The sequence below is a fragment of the Marmota flaviventris genome, chromosome 10 (genome assembly GCF_047511675.1).
Source record: "Marmota flaviventris isolate mMarFla1 chromosome 10, mMarFla1.hap1, whole genome shotgun sequence".
Lineage (NCBI taxonomy): Eukaryota > Metazoa > Chordata > Mammalia > Rodentia > Sciuridae > Marmota > Marmota flaviventris.
This window is the reverse complement of record NC_092507.1, coordinates 100,423,601-100,445,329: the sequence shown is the minus strand read 5'-3', so window position 1 is coordinate 100,445,329 and position 21,729 is coordinate 100,423,601. Positions and strand designations below refer to the sequence as shown.

General features: G+C 40.9%; 1 protein-coding gene across 1 annotated transcript in view; it reads right to left on the bottom strand.

The window, feature by feature from the left end:
- Positions 1-2,637: 2,637 nt before the first annotated feature.
- Positions 2,638-21,729, bottom strand: part of Fndc7 (fibronectin type III domain containing 7) — a 29,184-nt gene continuing 10,092 nt past the window's right edge. Inside the window, exons 5-12 of the mRNA XM_027922060.2 lie at positions 19,513-19,770; positions 17,851-18,105; positions 15,282-15,539; positions 13,845-14,099; positions 12,282-12,536; positions 9,796-10,056; positions 6,948-6,977; positions 2,638-2,669 (exon numbers count right to left, since the gene is read on the bottom strand). Of these exons, the coding sequence (XP_027777861.2) occupies positions 2,638-2,669; positions 6,948-6,977; positions 9,796-10,056; positions 12,282-12,536; positions 13,845-14,099; positions 15,282-15,539; positions 17,851-18,105; positions 19,513-19,770 (1,604 nt within the window). The remainder of the gene's footprint in view (positions 2,670-6,947; positions 6,978-9,795; positions 10,057-12,281; positions 12,537-13,844; positions 14,100-15,281; positions 15,540-17,850; positions 18,106-19,512; positions 19,771-21,729) is intronic.

Here is a 21,729-nt window from a genome sequence, read left to right as displayed (position 1 = left end):
ACTGAAAAGCTAATAATTCCCAAACCCGGCTAGTCAGAATCACTTGATGAACTTGTTAAAAATATGGAATCCCAGGCCTTAAAGGTATGGATTCCCAGGCCACATCCCAGATATAGTGAATTTGAACCTCCAGGGGTGATTCCCAGGAATCTATATGAGTAATGAGCTCTTGGACCTAGCCCAACCCACCTCCTGTTCACTCACTGGTGTTTAGGAATAAAAGTGAACTAAACTCAATCCTCCTCTATGTGTGCTCTTCGATGCATCAAACTCCACTTTTAGGGGTCATTGCCTTTGACTTGTTTCCCTTTAATGTGCAAATAAACACTCTAGGAAAGATTTCTTGTCGGGGCTGCCACATAGCAACTGAGAGCATCCCTTAGCCCTGAGTGATGAGAATGTGGAGATGTCGCAAGCCAGCCATGGGCTGTGTGTGTGTGAACTATGAGCAGTGAGAGCACAAAGTGGACTGAACTGACATCACCTCTCTGTTTGGGTAGTCCTCACTCTGGTCTTTTCGCTGGCTCTGCCTATGATGCCCACACAGCTCATAAGATGGGCATGGCCTTCCTAGATGTCAGCCAATCTGCTGACAGCAGATGTCAAGAAGCTAGACTCAACTCCCTGACCCCTTTGCCCTTTTTGGGATAGAATGTTCCATGGAAACTTGTGTGTTCCCTATATATAAGAATAAAGAATTCCAGTGGCTCTCTCTCTTTCCAAGGACACTTAAGGTCGAAGAGCCATCTCCGAATTACTGAAAAGATATTTCTGTGTGGTTGCATGCTTTCTTTGTCATTTTCTTGAGTTACTGGAATAGTCAGATTTTGTAAACCCAGCATTAGGTCACCAGCTAGAATAGTGACAATCTCTTATCATTGACACATTATATATCTCTAACTAGTCTTTCAGAAAAAGCATGTCACCTTCTCCCTTGGTTTTGATAGGTTAGTTCAGAAAGGGAAAGGAGAATAGGGCACAGTGGTGCGCGCCTGTAATCCCAGCAGCTCTGGATGCTGAGGCAGGAGGATCAAGAGTTCAAAGCCAGCCTCAGCAATGGCAAGGGGCTAAGGAACTCAGTGAGACCTTGTCTCTAAAAAAAAAAATACAAAATAGGGCTGGGGATGTGGCTCGGTGGTGGAGCACCCTTAGTTCAACCCCTGGTACCCCTCCCGCCCCCAACCCCCCCCCCCCTCCGCCAAAACAAAAAGAAAGGGAAAGGAGACATAGAAAAGGAAGTTTACCTTTCTTCAGTGCTAACTCCATACTCCCAACTCCCTCTGGGCAGTGGTAGTTTTTGTGTGTGTTTGTAGGGTGGGGAGGGGAGGTTACAGGGGATTGGATTCAGGGACACTCAACCACTAAGACACATCCTCAGCTCTTTTTTGTATTTCATTTAAAGACAGGTTCTCACCGAGTTGCTTAGTGCCTCGCTGTTGCTGAGGCCGGCTTTGAACTCATGATCCTCCTGCCTCAGTCTCCCAAGCCGCTGGGATTACAGGTGTGCACCACCATGCCTGGTCTGGGCAGTGTTTTATGGTTGTTCCCAACCATAGACATTCTTTCCCAACCATAGCCATGTTTTGGGGGAGTAAACATTAGTTGTGTGCATATGTGTGTTATACAAGTTCTACTCACACTGTTTTTCAATTAGATGACAGACATTAAAAGGACAAACATTTTTCTAGGTACAACAGATTTATGTTCTATACCATAGACTTTCTCCTCCAAAGATGAAAAAAAGCAGTTACAATGTGAGTGGGGAACACAGCCAACAGGATTGATGTTACTCCCCCGAAAAGATATGTCTGTGTCGTTCTGCCACAGTTTGAGTCTCTGCCGTTGGCTGCTGCTCCATCTGACAGCTTTGCTCACTCAGAAAGCATGAGCAAATCCTTCTCGCAACAGCCCAGGAGCTCTGCTTTCCCAGATGCTCCCGCAGATGTCAAATCACGTGACGGTTTGGCTCAGCAAACCCTGTAAGCAGCTCAGCTTCTCCCCTAACTTGCAATAAGGGCATTTGTTACCACAGCTTGCCCTGAAAGCTGCTGCTATCCAACCTAAGCTGAAGTCCTGATGGAGGTTTGTTCTGGGATGAATGCTGTCCTTGCATAGGTGGCTTGACTTCTCTGGAAGTGAATGTTTCTAGCCCCTGAATTGCTAGGGGGCTGCATGGCAAGTGCTGGTGTTGATGAAACACTGAAGTGGACATATTGAAGTCTATGGTGTGTCTGGATAGGAAATCACTGAATTTCTGCTAAATAGAGCTTTTATGCTTCCAGGGCTCTTTTATGCTTCTGGTGCACTCTGGCAGCCTTCCAGAGGAATTTCTGGATCTTTATCTTCAGAGTCCTCTCCACAGCTGACATTGAATTCCTCTGCAGGTGATGACACACCTGACCTTGCCCTCAGGAAGCAGTCAGAGTTACTTTTGTAAAGGCCAGAAGAGCTTTATCTATCCTAGAGGAATTTAATATTCTAATAGATCTTTTCCATCTCTAACAGTTGAAACAACGCTGCAAAAAAGAAATGGGAAGAATTTTTTAAATAAACACAAAAGTTTGCTGTGGATTCACACCAAATCAATTTACATTACTCACTTGGTCAAGTCTCTGTTTTTATCTGGGACTTACTGTATCATTCTGCATTCCTTTTCCCTCTGTAAATCACTGGAAAGGACAGGAAGGGAAGAAGCAGTAAGACACATTAAATATGCAGACATTTTTTTAAACTAAAGAGCACAAATGTCCCTGAGGTTTTATTTGTGCTTTGATTTGAAATGCAGCAATTCACAGCTAGTAAGGAGGAAACTGAGACAATCTGACTGTTCAAAAGGCAAAGTGTTCAAACTCACCAGCAATTTCTGACTAACCAGGGTTATCTCTCTGGCTTTATGAAATAAATGCATCTGAAGAGTCTTTTTGAACTCAGACTACTGGCTCAAGACAAGGAACTTTCTTCCATCCACAGGCCAAATGGCTGTGTTCCACAGGGAGCCCCAATATTTCATTCATTTAGGGAGTTGTGCAGGGGGAACATAAACCTGTCCAACTGCTAAGCAGTTGTGGACAAAAATATTCCTCAAAGTTTCCCCAGTATGTGCAGGTGACACCCACATGGTGAGGATAAAGGATGCCCCATGGGGTGATGTCAGACACAAACCCTCCACTTTTTACTTCAAATAGGTTATTTTCCTCTTCCTTTCAAGATGCGTCTAATTTTCAGTACCTGAGCTGTGGTTTTCAAACTTTAAGTTGTATCAGAATCACCTGAAGGACTTGTTAAAACAAAGATGACTGGGCCCAGCCCCAGAATTTTTGATTCAGTAGGTCTTTGGTGGAGACCCAGAAATTTCATTTCTGAAAGCTTTTCAGATGATGATGATGTTGTTGGCTCCAGGACCACACTTTGAGAATAAATGAGTTAAGGTGTTATAAAAATATTATGAGGGCTTAGGTTAAAATATAATTACCTTAGTTAAGAGTAGCATGTTAAAATCTTAATAACTGGCACATACTATAATAGAGTATAATACGAGATTAAATTGATTCTGAATTAGTAACTACCATTTATTAATTACTTACGATGAGCACTGTATCTAGTAAGTTACATTTCATTTAATTCTCATTAGGTTTTATGAAATGATTATGATTTATTCCAATTTTCAGTTGAGAAAACATGGGCTTAGAGAGAACTGAGGCAATTTGATATAATATATATGTAAATATAAAATAATATCAGCAGAATTTGAATCTAGATCTGTCTCTTAGAAAGTCAATTCATGCAGGTGACAAGCTTTAGGATAATCCAGGAGTCAAGAAAGACCAAAAGTCTTAGATCAACAACATTCCCAAGGCTCCCCAGATCATATCCAGAGGCTCCACATAAGCCAGGGTTCTGATTTGACTTGTCCTGTGTACTGGGAGAATACTAAAACTGGAGACAGCAATTTAGAACTTCCTCCTATATACAACAATTTCCATATGATTATAGAGGTCTTCAAAGGACCTGGCTTAAAGGTTTTTAAAGATCTTGCAGGATTTCTACAAGGATTTACTTCATGAGAAGGGCCTATTTCAGGTTGATGACAGACTTGCAAGGATAAGTCGCAGCCCAAAGACACAGAAAAGAAAAGAGCGGTGATCTTCAGCAGCACTTTTCAAACTTTGTGTAGGTCAGAATCACCTAGGAATGTGCTAGAAAATACAGCACGCTTTCTGCAATGCTAATGCTCTTGCGATCATCCTAAATATTCCTAAAACCACCAGACGTACTGTAGGAAGTATGGCAAGCACCAAACCATAAAGCAACACAGAACAAGAAAGCAAGAATTCTCCATATGAAAAGGGAAAACAGTGGCTATGGTGGGCAGACTAAACCGATTTCCCACCCCAAATACTAAAACTACAGAGAAGATTGTGCTGGAGTCTGAGTGTGTTGAGCCCAACTGCAGATCTAAGAGAACAATCGTTATTGAGAGAGTCAAGCATTTTGAACTGGTGGGAAATAAGAAGAGAAAGGCCAAGTGATCCAGTTCTAAGCTTCATTTTTCATTTTCTTATTAAGACAGTAAAATCATGAGGTTCAAAAAGAAAATAAAATACAGCAGCATTTCAATGGGCATAGGGCCTGGACCCCTGTATTTCTTATTAGTTGTTTTTTTTTTTTTTTGAGATTCTGATACACACCAAAGTTTAAGAACTACTACCTAAGTAGGCCTTCTCAGACTTGAATACACATACAAAAACCTAAGGATTTGTTAGGTCAGAGTGGGGCATGAGCATGTATATTTTTGACAAACTCTCTGGGAATGCTGATGAGTAGCAATGCTTAGGTGTAATGAAATTTGATTTGCATTTTGCTGCACTGGGGATTGAACCCAATCCCCAGTACCACTGAGCTACATCCCTAGCCCTTTTTATTTTTTATTTTGGGATAGGTTCTTATTAAGTTGCTTAGGGCCTTACTAAATTGTTCAGGCTGGCCTTGAACTTGCCATCCTCCCAGTGGTTGGGATTACAGGTATGTACCACTGTGCCCAGCTTTTTTTTTTTTTTTTTTTTTTTTTCCTGTGGATGCGCTAGGAATTGAACCCAGGGCCTTGCACATGGTAAGCACATGCTCTATTAATGAGCTACATCCACAACCCCTAAAGCAATTTCTTATAACTAGATGTTTCCTCAATTTGTTTTCACTAAGCAAGGCCTGTTTCTCTCTAACTATGGGAAACAAAAAGTCTTGAAAAATTAATAGGGATTGTGCTTATTTTAGACCTGCAGGTGGGTCAGGAATTGGAAACTATGTGCACTGCTGTGCTCAGAGAAGCAATGGGCTGGGAGAAGAAAAGGAGGCCAGGCAGAGGACAGGCAATGGAGAGAGACTCTGGACCACCCAGGCCCTGGCAGTGGAAGGTGTTGGGTGGGGAGTTGACCACCACTGGGAAGCTGTCCTTTGTTGCTTGTTGACAGGGAGGCTTCATTTCCACTTACACCCTCTGAAGCCAGCCCTATCTGACTGGGATCAGGAGAATTTGTATTTTGGAATTGATTATATTCCCTGAGGGGTTTTCCTAAGGTCCCACGGCAAGCTGTTCCCTAGAGGAGTGTGGCAAAGATTCCTCATGAAGCAGTTTAGGTTACCTACTAGGCCAGCGCCCAGGACTGTGTGTGTGTGATCATCTCCACTGTCCTACCCAAGAGTAACTTCATGGGGGCAACCAAAATGTCCTAAACAGCATCAGCCCTGAGCAAAAGTGTAAAGGCACTGAGGGTTGTCTTTATTCCAACTCCCTTTCAACATCTCCTTTTCTCCACTGGGGATACCACCCATGCAAAACATCCTAGCTCTCTGCAGGCTATTAACAAATTCCCATCTGATGACTAAAAGTGCTGTCAGAACAGTTAGCTTGGGTATCACCAGAATGCCCTGAATTTTGTTAGCAATGCAAAGTCTTGCACCCTTCCATACCTAACAAACCAGAATCTGACTTTAACAAGGCCAAGGTGATTTGTATACATAAAAGTTTGAGAAAGCTGGGCACAGTGGTGCATGCTCGTCAAACTCAGGAGGCCGAAGCAAGAAAGTTGCAAATTCAAGACCAGTTTCAGCAACTTGGTAAGGCCCTAAGCAACTTAGCAAGACCCTGTCTCAAAACAATTAAAACAAGGGCTGGGAATGTAGCTCAGTGAGAAAGCACCCCTGGGTTCCATCTCCAGTACCAAAAAACAAAAACAAAAACTGCTCTAAAGCAGCAGTTCTCAGTCTTGACTACACTTTAGAATCACTTAAGAAGCTTTTAAAAATTCTGATATCCAGCTGGGCACAATAATACATGCCTTTAACTCCAGCAATTTGGGAAGCTGAGGCAGCAGGATCACAAGTTTGAGGCCAACCTCAGCAATTTAGCAAGAGTCTCAGCAATTTAGCAAGACCCTGCCTCAAAATTTTTAAATAACAAAAAGGCCTGAGGATGCAGCTCAGTAGGTAAAGTGCTCTTAGGTTCAACTCCCAGTACTGAAGGAAAAAAGTCCTGCTGCCCAGCCTCCACTTCCTACCAATTGAATCAGACTTTCTAGGAATAGAGCCCAGGCATCAGTTAATGTTAAGCCCTCCAAGGATTCCAATGTACAGCAGGGAAGAGAACAATCTTTTAAAGTAGGAGAGATTAAGGAGCAGACCCTCCAAAAAACTTTTGCGTTTTTCTGGGGGACCCCAGAAGACTTCAGAGTCCAGAATCCAAAGGAATTTATTTCAATTGGTGGAACCCGAAGGGCAGTATAATGGGAAAGAAAATGTGATGGGAGGGGAGGGCAGGACACTCTTGCATCAAAGAAAGAAATCGTTTGCCTAACTAATTGGAGCATCACCTTTGACCCTGATTTCATTAAGTGACCCAAATGCAATAACAACAAGTTCTTTCTGTTTTATCCATGAGAAAAATGACTTACCCATTCCAAGGGTACTTCCAGAGCAGGTTACTGTAAATAAAAACACAAACACTGAAAATACATTCCTTGGTGTATTTAAGAAGATGTAAATTTTAAAAAAGATATAAGTTAAGAAAAAATAAGAGGAAAGTGAACCAAAAAATGAATAAGAAGAAATTTGGATGATAAGAGGAGACACCTATTAGCAGTATGACCTTGGGCAAGTCACTTCAGTTTGTGTGTGCAAGTGTCTCAGTTTATCAATAAAGTGAATAAGAATAAGAATGCCAACCTCACAGGTTTATTATAAGGGTTAATGGAATTAATACACATAAAGTATTGTTCTTGGCACAAAGCACTCAGTATTTATTACTTCATTTATGATACTGTCCTGATTATCAGAATAAGGCATCACTGATATTGCAATAAACGTGGAAACTTGTTTTTTTGGTTTTTTTTTTTCTTTCCAGAAAGACTGAGAAAAGGTGAATTTCCTAACCAGAGTCTAGGTCCTTATTAAGGTGAAATGGCAGCAGGCTTGAGATGACACCCCACCAAAGAGTTCTAACAAGGACTTCTGGCAGCTAACAAGCCATCAGAGGAGTTGAGTCTCTAAGGGTTGACTTGCAAGCCTGGATCAGGAAAACAAAATAAAAAACAAAAGGCTTTCATTACTCATTCACTTAGCTGTGTGATCATGGGTGCATCAATTGGCTTGTTCATTCTTTTTTTAATTTAAAACATATTGAGCAACAGTTATATGCTAAGTAAGTACTAAGAGTCAGAGAGATCATTTATTAAGGGATATGACACACATTCAAATCACAGTTATATGCTGTGGTAAAGGGTGTCTTGAGGTCATAAAGGAGAAAGGGACAACACTAACTTGGCCTAGGAGAAGTGGAGAAGGTCAACAGAAAATTTGGACTGTTTTCTGGATGGGGATGGAATAGAATGCTCTTCTGCACAAAAAGAAGAGTACTGCATTTACTCAGAAACATGATATAGCATGGTCCATATGTGTGAATGATTCCATGCCATAAGACTAGAGACTAGAATCCTCTCAGGAGGAGGGGCTGGGGGTTGTGGCTCAGTGGTAGAGCACTTGCCTCGCATGTGTGAGACACTGGGTTCGATTCTCAGCACCACAAATAAATAAATAAAGGTCCATCAATAACTAATAAAACATTTAAAAAAAAAAGGGAATCCTCTCAGGAGGGGTGCTGGGGAATGAGCCTACCCAAATAGTAGCTACCTACCACATAGCTATTGAGTACTGGAAATGTGGCTAATCTGAACTGAGATGTGCTATATGCATAAAATATACACCAGATTTATAAAAAAGGTAAAATATCTTAATTTTCACATTGATTAGATATTGGAATATTTCAGACACATTGGCTTAACTAAAATGCATTATTAATTTTACCTGTTTCATTTTACTTTCTCAATGTGGCTACTAGAAAATTTTAAATTTTCATTAATGATTCACATTAAATTACTACTGGACAATGAAGATACATAGACAGATAAGGAAAAGAGCATGAAAGATCTTGAACACCATGCTTAGAGGATCAGATTTCATCCCACGGAGCAATGAAAAACCTTTTTAAGATAGTGAATCATAAGACAACTGGGCCAGGAACATCCTTGTAGTCCCAGCACTCAGAAGGCTTCAGCAGGAGGATCAGTTGGGCCCAGGAATTTGAGGGCAACTTAGGGAACAGAACGAGACCCTGACTCAGAATAAAAAAAGGTGTTAAACCCTAAACAAATTAAAAATATGTGAAGATGGATTTAGAGATTAGGAAAAGAGAAGGGTTGCAGATGAAGCTTCAGTAGCCTGTGCACCGGTTTCCTCGTTTAATAATTGGAGACAATAAAATCCATTGAACCTCTTAGGAACATTTTGATCATTCACTGAGATATGGAATGTGAAAACACTCGATAAACTGTAAATCATTATTCAAATCGATGAAGTATTGTTATTGAGCTGTAGGCTCCTCTTCCTAAGAGCTCACCCTTACCCCAAGAACCTGTTCCTATCTCTTCCCTGCCTTGGGCCAGCTTGTCTTGGGGAAAAGATAATGAAAAAACAAGGAATCAGAGCGTGACATCCAAGGACAGTGAGAACACCCTTTCAGGAGGAGCTGGCCTTGTTCCATCACCAGGAGCCATCTCAGACTTCTTGTCACCACCTACTTTTAATTGGAAAATTTGAATTCTGGGTATCAGTAAAGGTTTGGGAACCATTTATTCCTCGTCTTGTTTTTGCCTGTGAAGCCTGGGCTTCATCATTTCTTTTCTTTTCTTCTAGAAATGTGTGAAAAATATATGACTGTGCCCTGGGCAAGGTAGCAGAGTTTGCTGGAACACAGAGCTGGAGAATTGTAATGTTTTTCCACCAATGAGGGTGGAAATGATGGCATCACTGATTGCCACATTTTGTGATCAGATTGTCTGCCCACTCATATATCCAAACCTAGTTTACAACTTATAAATTCATTTTTTTCCTGATCTTCCAACTTTTCCTCAGTCATAATTCTCAATCTGTGCAATTGAAAGTTCAAGTTTCTTAATTTTCAACATACCAGGGTATCTAGCCTCATCTCTAAGACCATGTTAAAATTATCCCCTAATCTTAAATCTTTTTGAATTTTCTTTACTATTTAAGCAACAAGCATCTGGTGTTTTCCCTGAAGAGTAAGGCAGGAACTGAGAAGGGAAGAGCACTTCAAATTGAATAATAATAAGACCACAATTCCAAAAATTGCTTGGGGGTCCCTTGAAGCGTGTAGAAATTTCACAGGTAGCAAATGATTCACAGATCTGAGTTGAGGGTTCAATAAGGGGTCATAACTTGCTTTACCTGAATATATTTTTTTGGGGCAAAAAGTAAGCTTCAGTCCTGTTTCAGCAACCGGTGAGACCACCACAGTATATACATCCCCGCAGGGTATTTCAGTAACATCACAAAAACTCAAGCCAGCACTTGGGGTGCATGTGAAAATGCCTTTGGAGCCATAGAGGTCAGTGCTGTAGTTGGCAGAACCCCTGGAGGCTTGCCAGTAGATCCGGATGCCATTAGGCCCCAGCCTATATAATTTCACCCCCAAAGGGCAGCAGGCATCTGTAGGATAAAGTTAAATACAAAGTCACTTATTCTATCTTCACACACAAACATGGCCTTTATTACTCAGGGGAAAAAAATGCAAGTAAACTATTCCAAATAATATGATTAGTTACTGACTAGAATAGAGCAAGATTTGAAGGGATGTCGAAGTTCTTTTAATGCTGAGCCACATGATCAGAAATCTGTGTGTGAGGGTGGTATGGGGTATAAATTTTTAACATAGAACAATGGTGATTCAAAAAGTTCCACACTTGGCAGAGATATGCTGTATTGTACATGACTCAAACTATGAGTCAAATGCACAGAATCCTATTAAGATCCCTGTCAAGATAATGGGTCCCAGTTTCATTTGATTTTAGTGGGACAAAGTTTAAATATAATTCAGTGCATTCATCTCTAGTTGAAAAACACTATTTTGCTGAGCTGAGTGGCATGACACTTTGGGAGCAGCCACTTACATGACAGGCTGGTAGCCAGGTTGGTTGGTCCACATTTTATCCATGCTAAGCTGATTAGGTACTTTTTTGATCTTTTCTTAAAATCCTTGAGCAGGCCACACCTTAGATGATAGTCCTCAATAACTAAATAAAGAGACTATTGTATGTTTTTTAAAAGTTGTTACAGATAAGCAGTCTCATTTGATTTATTCTTCAAAAGGATTTTTTTCAGGTGTGAAGATAAGCAATGGGCCATATTTCCAAAACTAATTAATGAAATTAATGGAAGACGGTCAAAACAAAGTATAATCCAGCTAACATAAATTGAAGCATACTGCACATGCTTTCATATTATGATTTGATTCTCAAAACAACTTTGAGGAATAAGCTAGAATAATACTATTATTATTATTATTATAATTATTATTATTATTATTATTATTTATCAGGGATTGAACCCAGGGGCACTTAACCACTGAGCCACATCTCTATCCCTTTTTATTGTTTTATAGAAACAGGGTCTCATAAGTTGCTGAGGCTGGCCTCGAACTTGCAATCTTCCTGCCTCAGACTCCTGAACAGCTGGGATTACAGTTGTGTGCCACTGTGCCTGGCTAATTTTTATTTTTTCTTACCAGTGAGGATGCCTGGAAGATAAGGCCAACACAGCTTATCAGAAATCATGTTTAATGTAGACTCCAAGTTGAAGACTTTTTCTATTATCTCTGGGATGCAAAAATTACATTTCAACCTTCCTATCCCATGCCCCAGGCAGACATAACTAATTGATCATGGTACTCTTTTTTTTTCTCAGGCCAGGAAGGCATCCTCAGGAGTTTTTCAAAGAGTTTTCTTTCCAAGCAGCCACTTAAGTGAATTATGAATCTTAATTTGCTAGTCCTGCCCCATTTTTACTTCCCCCTGTTATTCCCTGATGGTTTGGTCCTTCTGATGATAAGGAACAAAATTGTCAGTAGACAGATATCTTTGCTCTCTTAGCCTGTCGAAATAAAAAAATCCTGGGAGGAGCTAGAGTGGTTTAGAAGAGAGAGAGGTGGTAGCATAATAGAAAATAAGAAAATAATGCAAACCAAATAGAATGTATGATCTACTGCATTCTGAAAACTCTGCCATCCTGAGTTACTTTCAGCTGCAAGTCTTTGTGTCATAAAAATATGTCATTCCTTCAGCAAACATGCACCTGAAGTGGTCAGCAGGAGAGGCGATTCACCAACTACCCACAGAAGCATCTGAAGCTCTGAGGTCAAGGGGAAACTATAAACATTTTAGAAAGTAATCTGCATTTATAATGCAAACGGGGGCGGGGGGGGGGGGGATGCAGCATCTTTTTAAATGAGAAGGAAGGGTTGTGCCTGGCCCTGGAAGTGCTGAGTCCTCACTGATACTTCAGTTGTAGAATTGAGAATTTATTTACTTACTATAGTGTGGTATTTGAGTTCATTGATATCTGTGTATCATTCAAAATAAAGAAGAGAGGCAGAATGGGAAGAGAAACTCAGATTAATCCCAGTCAATAAGAGATTCTTATTTCATTTTCCCCCAGAAATTTACAAAATGTAAACTGCACTACAAGCATAGTTCTTGTATAAAAATATTCCCTCTCTATAACAATAATGAATACCCCTGGAAACTTAAGTAGAAATTGAATAATCAGAATAGCCAATGAATCATTAATACATCATAGACACATATTTATTTTATCTTGCTGAGCACCATTGATTTATATAAATTGTATAAATTTTTTTAAAAAAAGAATTCACTTACTAGAGGAATAACTTTGGTAGGCACAGTCTGCAGTCAACCCAGTGGCACTAATTGCTTTTAATGCTACTGTGTAGTTGATGCCACATGTGATGCACCCCAGGAGGCAGTGACTTTGATGGGTATGACACTTAGACTGTCCAATGTGTGATTCCAGAACTGTCACGTAGGTTTGAGCTGCCATCCCAATAGCCCAGCTCACATTGATTACTGATTGGGTGACCTGAGTTACAGTCATACCAGTTGGACAGCATGGCACTTAAGTGGGGAAAGAGAGAAAGAATTAGGTTTCATTTCCACTGAAGATGATTTTGTGAAAAACAACTAATAATTGTACTTTGTCTGCATTTCACTCAATATCTTAAATTTCTCAAGCTTACTATTATTAACCAAAATTTTCCATGGGTCACACCCTCTGTTACCTCTTGTAACATCAATTCTTTGTAATGAGTACTTTCCCCAAGAATGCAGAGCACTAACAGGCTGTGATTAGTGTGAGGTTTTCCCTTTTCTTTCAGAATAATCCTTTTTGTTCCTCAACATGAAAAATTCTAGATATAGACTGCAAAGCAACGGATCCATTCACCTCTTCTCCCAATATAACATCTTATAGCATTTGCAAGAAAATGTATTTTGCTTTTCCTGAGCACTTTGTAGTACATTACTGATATAAAAACTTGATTTCCTGCACTGGGGTTATGGCTCCGTGGTAGAGCACTTACCTAAGATTTGATCCCAGGCACAAACACCACCCCCCATGCCCTGAAATTAAAAAAAAAAAAAAAAAAAAAAAAAAACTTGATTTCTTAGCCTCCTAAGATACCATGCCATCTCAATTTTTCAATTTTTCAGAGACCCTTTATATAAGACATAGAAACTTTCTTCTTTTGTACTGGGATAGAATTCAGGGGCACTTTACTACTGAGTTACGTCTTCAGCCTTTTTTATATTTTATTTTGAGATAGGGTCTCACTAAGTTACTTAGGCTGACCTTGAACTTGTGATCCTTCCGCCTCTGCCTACTGAGTTGCTGAGATTACAGGTCTGTGCTGCTGTGCCCAGCAATAGCACTTTCCTTTTATGGAGATTTTACTTTGATTAGGTCATATGCTAAGTGCTCTGCACCATTAATTTAATTCACACAACCATCTAAGGCTATTATCCCCCTCTTACTGATAAGGTAACTGAAACTCAGAAAGCATTTTTTAGAGAAAGATATAAAAGAGCCCAACTAAAGAGACAAAAAATAAATCAGTTCATTTGGTTACTTGTTAGCTGTTTTGACAGATTGTACCTGGAGAGAATATAAATTCTAATAAATGTTTCTGTAGAGTCAATGCATTGCTCCTTTGATGCCAATGTAAGATGATTCTAGAGTCTTTTGATGATATTTTTACAGAGCATATAAAATGTTGAAAGTTTGATTTTTAAAGTCTGGGACTCTTGAAAAGAGTTCTAAGTGTACTGCATTTACACCACATGTAGGGTAGAAAATAAAGTCCATGTCTTAAAACATGTCCTAGAGACCTCCTGAAGTCAGCATTTGAGCTGGTGGTTGCTACATACCTGTTTCCAGGGGCATGCTGTAGCTGGGCAGACTCCATCCTGCCTGTGTTTCCGCCACAGCAGTGACGGAGAACACTGAGCCACAGGGCAGGTCTCCCAGGGTACAGGACTCTCCTGTGCTGCTGCATTGATACAGTCCCTTCTCCCCCTGGGCAGTCACTGTGTAAGTGGCATCGTCGTTGGTGGATCGCCAGTGCACATGAATCATGGAGAAGGCATCCTTGGAAATATTTATTATTTCAGGACTGCAAGGACCTAGAAATTTAAAATTATTAACTGAAACAGCTTGAGTCAAAAGTGTCACAAGTGGACTGGGTCTGGTGGTACAGGCCTATAATCCCATTGATTTGGGAGGCTGAGGCAGAAGAACAACAAGTTCAAGGCCAGCCTAAGAAACTTAATGAGACTCAGTCTCAAAATAAAAAATAAAAAGAGCTGGGGATGTAGCTCAGTGGTAGAGTGCCCCCTGGGTTCCAGCCTCCCTGTTGGGGGAATGAAAAGGGGATACATGTGTTATTTAGTCTAAAATTAATTTTTTGCCAGGCACTGCGGAACACTCCTATGATCCCAGTGTCTCCGGAGGCTGAGGCAGGAGGATCACAGTTCAAGGCCAACCCCAGCAACTTAGCAAAGCTCTAAGAAACTTAGTGAGACCCTGTCTCAAGATAAAATATAAAGAAGGCTGGGGATGTGGCTCATTGGTTAAGTTCTTCTGGGTTCAATACCTGGTACTAGAAAAAAAAAATAGGATTCCCCCCCACCCCAAGTAAAATTAACAGGCTGAGCATAGCACACACTGTAATTCCAGTGATTTGGGATGAGGCAGGAGGATCCCAAGTTCAAGGCCAACCTCAGCAACTTAATGAGACTACACCTCAAAATAAAGAATAAAAAGAGCTGGGGATGTAGCTCAGTGGTAGAGACCCCAGGATTCAATCCCCCCCCCCCCCACACACACATACCCCACCACCACCACCACTACCACCACCACCAACAACAACATCATCATAGTTTTCAAAAATATCTTTCACATAGACCAAATTTCTAGAGACTTTGTGTGGAAAACTGTTGACATTGACATAAGGTATTGGGTTTTTAGAGTGTAGAATCAACTGGAAGAGGTTTAAGAGCATTTTTAATTCTGAAATCAAAAGTAAGACAAGCCCTTGTACACCATGGGTGTATGGACAGACACGTCCCTCAAAGGCAGAAAGAACTGAATGGCGGAGATAGTCATTGGCAAAACCTTCTCTCCCTGTGGTCTCCTTTTGTTTCCTTTCCTCCACCTTCCTCTTCCACTTTCTCTTCCATCTCTCCTTAATACAGTTAGGAATTCTACTGGTCCCTACAAATAGTGGTTAGTGGGATTTTAGGTCTTGCTGAGTGGCTGTTCTGAGGCACACAGCTGCAGTGAACGAAAGTATAGCTCTCCCATACCTGTGGTGATAAAGCGTGAACGGCATGACATATTGATGCCCCGGACTTCACTGAAGGAATATACTGTGATGCTGTACTTGGTGTCACACTCCAGAGCTGAGAGAGTGCAAGCAGGGGCAGTGTCGTTGCACTCTACCACGTTGGACCCAGCCACAGCCTTGGTTTCGTAGAGTTCGGCACCACGGACAGGAGACCAGACCATCTCTACTCTCTCGCTGGACACCAGCACTGGGTTAATGTCACTAGGACAACAGGGAGCTGAAAGTAGGAGCCCAGAGGGAATGAGGTCAATGCAGGAGCAATGCCACCAGAGAGGGTCCTGGGTGGCCTGACTTCCTCAAGGCCACAGCCTTTGTCACCATACTCCTACACTACTGCAATATCCTCCGACAGGTATGTTTGTCATCTACCCCACCCCAGTCCTGTTCTGCTGGGTGACCTAACAGAATTTTTACCATGCTCTAGCCTTTCTTTTCTGAAGGCCAGAAATTCCTCTTCAGCAGGACTGGCTGAAACACCAGTTGGATCATCTAAGCTGGCTGTCAGAGGGACCACTAGACAACCTCTAACCTCAGAATAAAAGACACGAGTATTCCTCCTCCTCATTTCTTTTACCCTATAACTTCCTGACCCCCAAGGGATGAGAACTTGATTTGTGAGTTTATCCCCCACTTCTATTTCTGGCCAAGAACAAAATCTCCTTCACTGCTCAATCAGTGCCCCATATTGTTATGGGTTCTATAATTTCAAGAGAGAAAAGAGACCCATTTTTTTTGTGTGTGTGCTCAAAAATCAGTTACATGGGGGCTGGAGTTGTAGCTCAACAGTAGAGTACTTGCCTAGCATGTGTGAGGCACTGGGTTTGATTCTCAGCACCACATATAAATAAGTAAATAAAAATAAAGATCTATCAACAACTAAAAATAATATTTAAAAAAAAAATCAGTTACATGGCCAGGCACAGTGGCACATGCCTGTAATCCCAGTGACTCGGAGGCTGAGGCAGGGGGATCACAAGTTTGAGGCCAGCTACCACAATATAGCAAGGCCCTAAGCAACTTAGTCAGATCTTGTCTCAAAATAAAAAAATAAAAAGGGCTGGGAATTGTGGCTCAGTGGCTAAGCACCACTGGATTCGATTCCTGGTACCAAAAAATAAATTAATAATGATGATGGGTTGATGATGATGATAATAATAATAATAAGTTATGCATTCAGTTCCAACTTTGGCCTAACTCTCACTGCATATAGGATAAATTCTCAGTATGACATTGAAGGTCATTACAAGCTGTAATATTCAGATGTCCCCCCCTCCACACATATCAGACCTCTCAATACTCTGTCTATTTTGTGCTCTCACTACAAGAGCCTTGAAGACTGTGAACCCCCTACAAGAAAGCCTTTCCCTCTTCTGCCTAACAAAGTCATCATCCTAACTTCTCAGATGCTATCACTCTTTCCAGACACTAAACCGGATAAAGCTGGGGTGTGGGAGAGCGGAGCATGATTGTATTAGTAAATCTTAGAAGAGACCTTAAAAAGCCTGCCTAACAAATGTCTAACTAGGATTGGGGTTTCTCTGAGAAGTTCTTGCCCCACCTACATTCCATCCATTCTAAACTCCAGCTCAAGGCCACTCCTTTTGGAAGTCCCTCCTGTGTTCTTGAACCTTAATGATAGCCGCTTACTTCAAATTCCAAATTCCCAAAGCACCAATTATTTGGACCCCTCAAACTGGTAAAATTTTTTATAATCAAGCAAATACTTTATATAACTATATTATTCTTATTTGTAAATATAGTTAATTAATTCCAAGTCACTCCATTCATTCTTCAAAAATTGAGCATCTCCCCTATGCTGATCACACTATGATAAGCACTGGTGACAGATAAATAAAACATAATCTATGCCCAATACAAATTCCAAGCCTAGTGGAGGAGAGTAGTCATGGTAATAATCATGATCATGAAAATATTTGTATTCTGCTTTATTACATACAAAGTCCTTTTCACATTTATGTTATTGTTATTTGTCCCACTTTTAGTGAAGGATACTAAGGAAGTAGCAAGGTAGACATCATCGTCCCTTGGCATGGTCGAGTTAGAACTTAAAACCAGGTGTTGTACTCCAAAGCCCTCCAAACCATGTAGCATCTTGGCTATTACATCTGTCTCTCTGGTCCCAGAAACAGAGTAAACTCCTCAAATGGAGAGCTGCATCCTCTTCAGCATCCAGGCCTGAACAGTAACTAGATCTTTGTGGACGATTCAACTTTCAGAGCATGCTAGAGCTATATGCTTTTCAGGATCTGGCTAAGTTGCCCAGGCAAGTCTGGCCTAGAACTTGCAATCTAAGTCCCTGAGATTACAGGCATGGAGTGCTACACCTAGCTAACCTTGCATTTTTGTAAAGTTTGGGTTCACAAAGTAAAATTTTCCTAGTCTGGGAAGAATGAAACAAAACATTCATTTTGCATTCCTGGCTCTAGAATGACTCCCAGGTGGTGACCTACTCTGCTGCTGAGTTTAGTGAACTCAGACTCCCTTTACAAACATCAAATGTGACTTACCTGTTGTATAATTGAATACATCACCCAAAGGACTCTGCCCTGCCTTGTTATAGGCAAAAACACTAATAAAGTAAGTGAAGCCACACTCAGATAAGAAGCTGCACTGGGTGGTGGATGTATTACAGTGTACTTCCCAGCCATCATCACTCTTCACAAAAGCCACGTAGTAATCACCCAGATCTACATTGGACCAAGCCACAGACAGATGGCCAGGGGGATCTTCTTGGATCATCACTCTTCCAGGTGCACAAGCCACTAAGAAGTAATCAATAATAACCAGTTGTAAGACTATTGCAGGAGATTTTTTTTTTTGCATCTTTGCAATTATCCAAGGACAACCCAAATCAGCAACTATAAGTTTTGTAATAGATTGAATTTGGTGTACAATATGAAAAATTATGTACCAGAAACATTAGAAGATTTTCCTTAGAGAACAAAAGTCTATGCTACAGCAAACCACAAAGACACAAAGACCTATTCACATTCTCTCATTATATGAGAGAAATAATGGGCCACCAGAGTTTGGTAGTCATTTTAAAATACGGGGATTTTGCTGTGCATGGTGACCCAGGCCTATAAACCAGCTACTTGGGTTCAGAACTAGAAATATCTTCATCTTTAAAAATATCTCCCCTTGGGCTGGGGATGTGGCTCAAGCGGTAGCGCGCTCTCCTGGCATGCGTGCGGCCCGGGTTCGATCCTCAGCACCACATACCAACAAAGATGTTGTGTCCGCCGAGAACTAAAAAATAAATATAGAAAAAAAAAAAACATTAAAAAAAAAATATCTCCCACCTTGGGAGGCTGAGGCAGGAGGACCACAAGGTCAAAGCCAGCCTTAGCAATTTATCAAGGTCATAAGCAACTCAGGGAAATAAAATATAAAAAAAAAAAAGGTGGGGATGTAGCTCAATGGTTGAATGCCTCTGGTTGAACGTGGTTGAATGTTTAATCTCTGGTACCAAAAGAAAAAAAAAATCTCCCACCAAGTCTCTGTCATGAAACTTAATGTCAATAAGAGACAGTTGTCTGTACTTCACATTTAGAGCTATGTGTATAACTCCAGCTGTCCAGGCCCAGTGACACATGCCTATAATCCCAATGATTTGGGAAGCTGGAGCAGGAGGATTTCAAGTTTAAGGACAGCCTAAGCAACTTAATAAGGCTCTAGGCAACTTAACAAGATCTTGTCTCAAAAGTCTCAAAATAAAAAGGGGTGAGAATGTAGCTCAGTGGCAAAACACTCCTGGGTAATCTCCAGTACCAAACAAAAACAAAAACAAAATCCCTCCAATTGGATCTTCTTTAAAAATGAAGACGAAGCCAGAAAGCGGAGACAGGATGGTCACTTGAGCCCAAGAATTCAGCCAGCCTGAGCAATACAGCAAGATTCTGCCTCAAAAATAAAATAATAAAAATGAAAAAAACTAACTAATGGAAGATCTAGAATAAAAGCCAGGCCTCCACATATTCAAAGCAGTGCTTTTTCAAAATTCACAAAATCGGGTTTCCCTATCCACGTTATTCAAACTCATGAGAATGTCCAACTCAATGCTTTCATTTAGACCAGGCTTTGGTTTTGACTGCTTCCAGAGTGTTCTGGAATATTGTCAGGGACTTTGACTTGCCAGCCCTGCAGGGTTCTCACTCTTGTTTACATACCTGTCTTCAGGGTCCCTGCTGAAGAGGACTTGCTAGATCCAGCATCATTACTTGCTAAAACGGAAATCAGGTACTCAGTTCCACACTGGAGGGAAGAGATGCTGCAGGAACTGAAAGTTGTACTGCAGCTCCGCTCAGAAGAACCACTCAAAGCCATCACAGTATAGTTGAAGGCTCCTTCTGTCGGTGTCCATGAAACAGATGCCTTCAGAGCCCCACTGTCAAAAGAGACTTGAATGTTGGCAGGAGCACGAGGACCTATGTTTTTGAAAAACAATTAAGATTTTATAACCACCTTAAGCCAAATGAGACGTAGCCTAACAATGTTAAGGAGCTCAGTGGATAATAAAGTACACCAATAGTTGGATAAATACAAGCATTAAAGCGTAAAATTGGGATTTTGGATACCTGGGAACTGGTAACACATCTGCCATTAACTATGTGAACTCATATATCTATGTGACCCTGGCCATATTATTTCAACTATTTGTTAATTTTTTTTCACATCTACAAAATGGATATAATAAGATCAGTGTCTATACAGGTGCAAAAAATATACTTTCATGCATGCATGCATATATGAATATACTATTTAACAAGTAGCCAGGTGTGGCAGCACAGGCCTGTAATCCCAGCTACTTGAGAGGCTGAGGCAGGAGGCTCTCAAGTTCTAGACCAGCCTGGGCAACTTATCAAAACCCTGTCAGAAAACAAAATTTAAGAAGGGGATGGACTAGGTGTTCATCAGTGATGATTAGATAAAGAAAATGTGATATATACACAAAATGAAGTTTTATTCAGCCATAAGAAGAATGAAATTAAGTCATTTTGCAGGAAAATGGATGAAACTTGAGAACATTATGTTATGCAAAAAAAGCCAAACTCAGAAAACCAAGGGTCTTTTGTGTTCTCTCATTTGTGGAAGCTAGAGTAGAAAAAAGAGAAGAACAATGGCAGGGGTTCTCATGGAAATTGAAGGGAGACCTGTAGAATAGAGGGAAGGAAGCAGAAGGAAGAAGAAGAGGAAGAAAAAGAGAAATACTGGGGAATGACTTTGGCCAAATTGTATTGTTATATTGTATGCATAAACAGATATGTAATGATTCCCACCGTTATGTAAAATTGTAATGCACCAATAATAAATATGGTGGGGAAAGGGGTCTCAGGATGTGGTAGAGCATCTGCCGAGCATGTATGAGGCCCTGGGTTCAATCCCCAGGACTTCAAAAACAAACAAAAACTGCAAGTGATTATAGAATAAAATGAGATTATAAATGGGGGCACTGTGGATATAGCTTGGTGATAGAGTATGCGCTTAGCACTGTAAGGTTCTGGGTTCAATCCCAAGCACCCCAAAAATAAATATGAAGAATTAAAAGTGCCATATGAGTATGTTATCATTACATGATAGGCCATATATTTTGTTACTGATTGATGAAGCAAACATATCCCTTCATTATTTTTGACCCGTGCTAGTCACAATTGTTTCTGGAGGAGCAAACATTTCCTTTGTATCTTTTTTTTTTTTAATATTTATTTATTTATATTTAGTTTTCAGCGGACACAACATCTTTGTATGTGGTGCTGAGGATCGAACCCGGGCCGCACGCATGCCAGGCGAGCACACTACCGCTTGAGCCACATCCCCAGCCCCTCCTTTGTAAATTAAAGGGAAGGAAGGAAAATATAGAGAGCGATGACACCTTACACACTCTCAGTGTCTCCCAAGTACTTTCCCCTATATTATAAATATGCCTCCTTTTCTTCTGGGCTATCCTGTTAAAAAAGTTGGGGGACATATGTCCACTGGGCCAAGTGGGGAGAGAAACTGGCTTCGGATCACCTTTGGAATCTGTACTGTAATGAAGACCACCCAGCAGAACTTGAGCAGGGATAGCATCCTCTGGTCACATCTGGAGTACAGGAAAGACCCTATTTGAGGACATGGGGACCCAACTCGTTCTCCACAAGACAGGTACCTGCTGTGTTTCCCTTATAGGTCATCTCCACAGGTCCCTTTCCCCCACTGCAGGGTCAACTCATCTACAAAGGAAGGTCTGCTTTGGGGTAGGTAGTGCTAGGCCAAAGGCTGTTAACTGTACCCTACAGAAGTTTAGGACAATGTAGTTCCCATAAGGGATATGGGAGAACTAGGAAAAATAGGTAGGATAGTGGGAAACTGTTACGGGTTGAAGTCATTCCTCCCAAAACATGTAC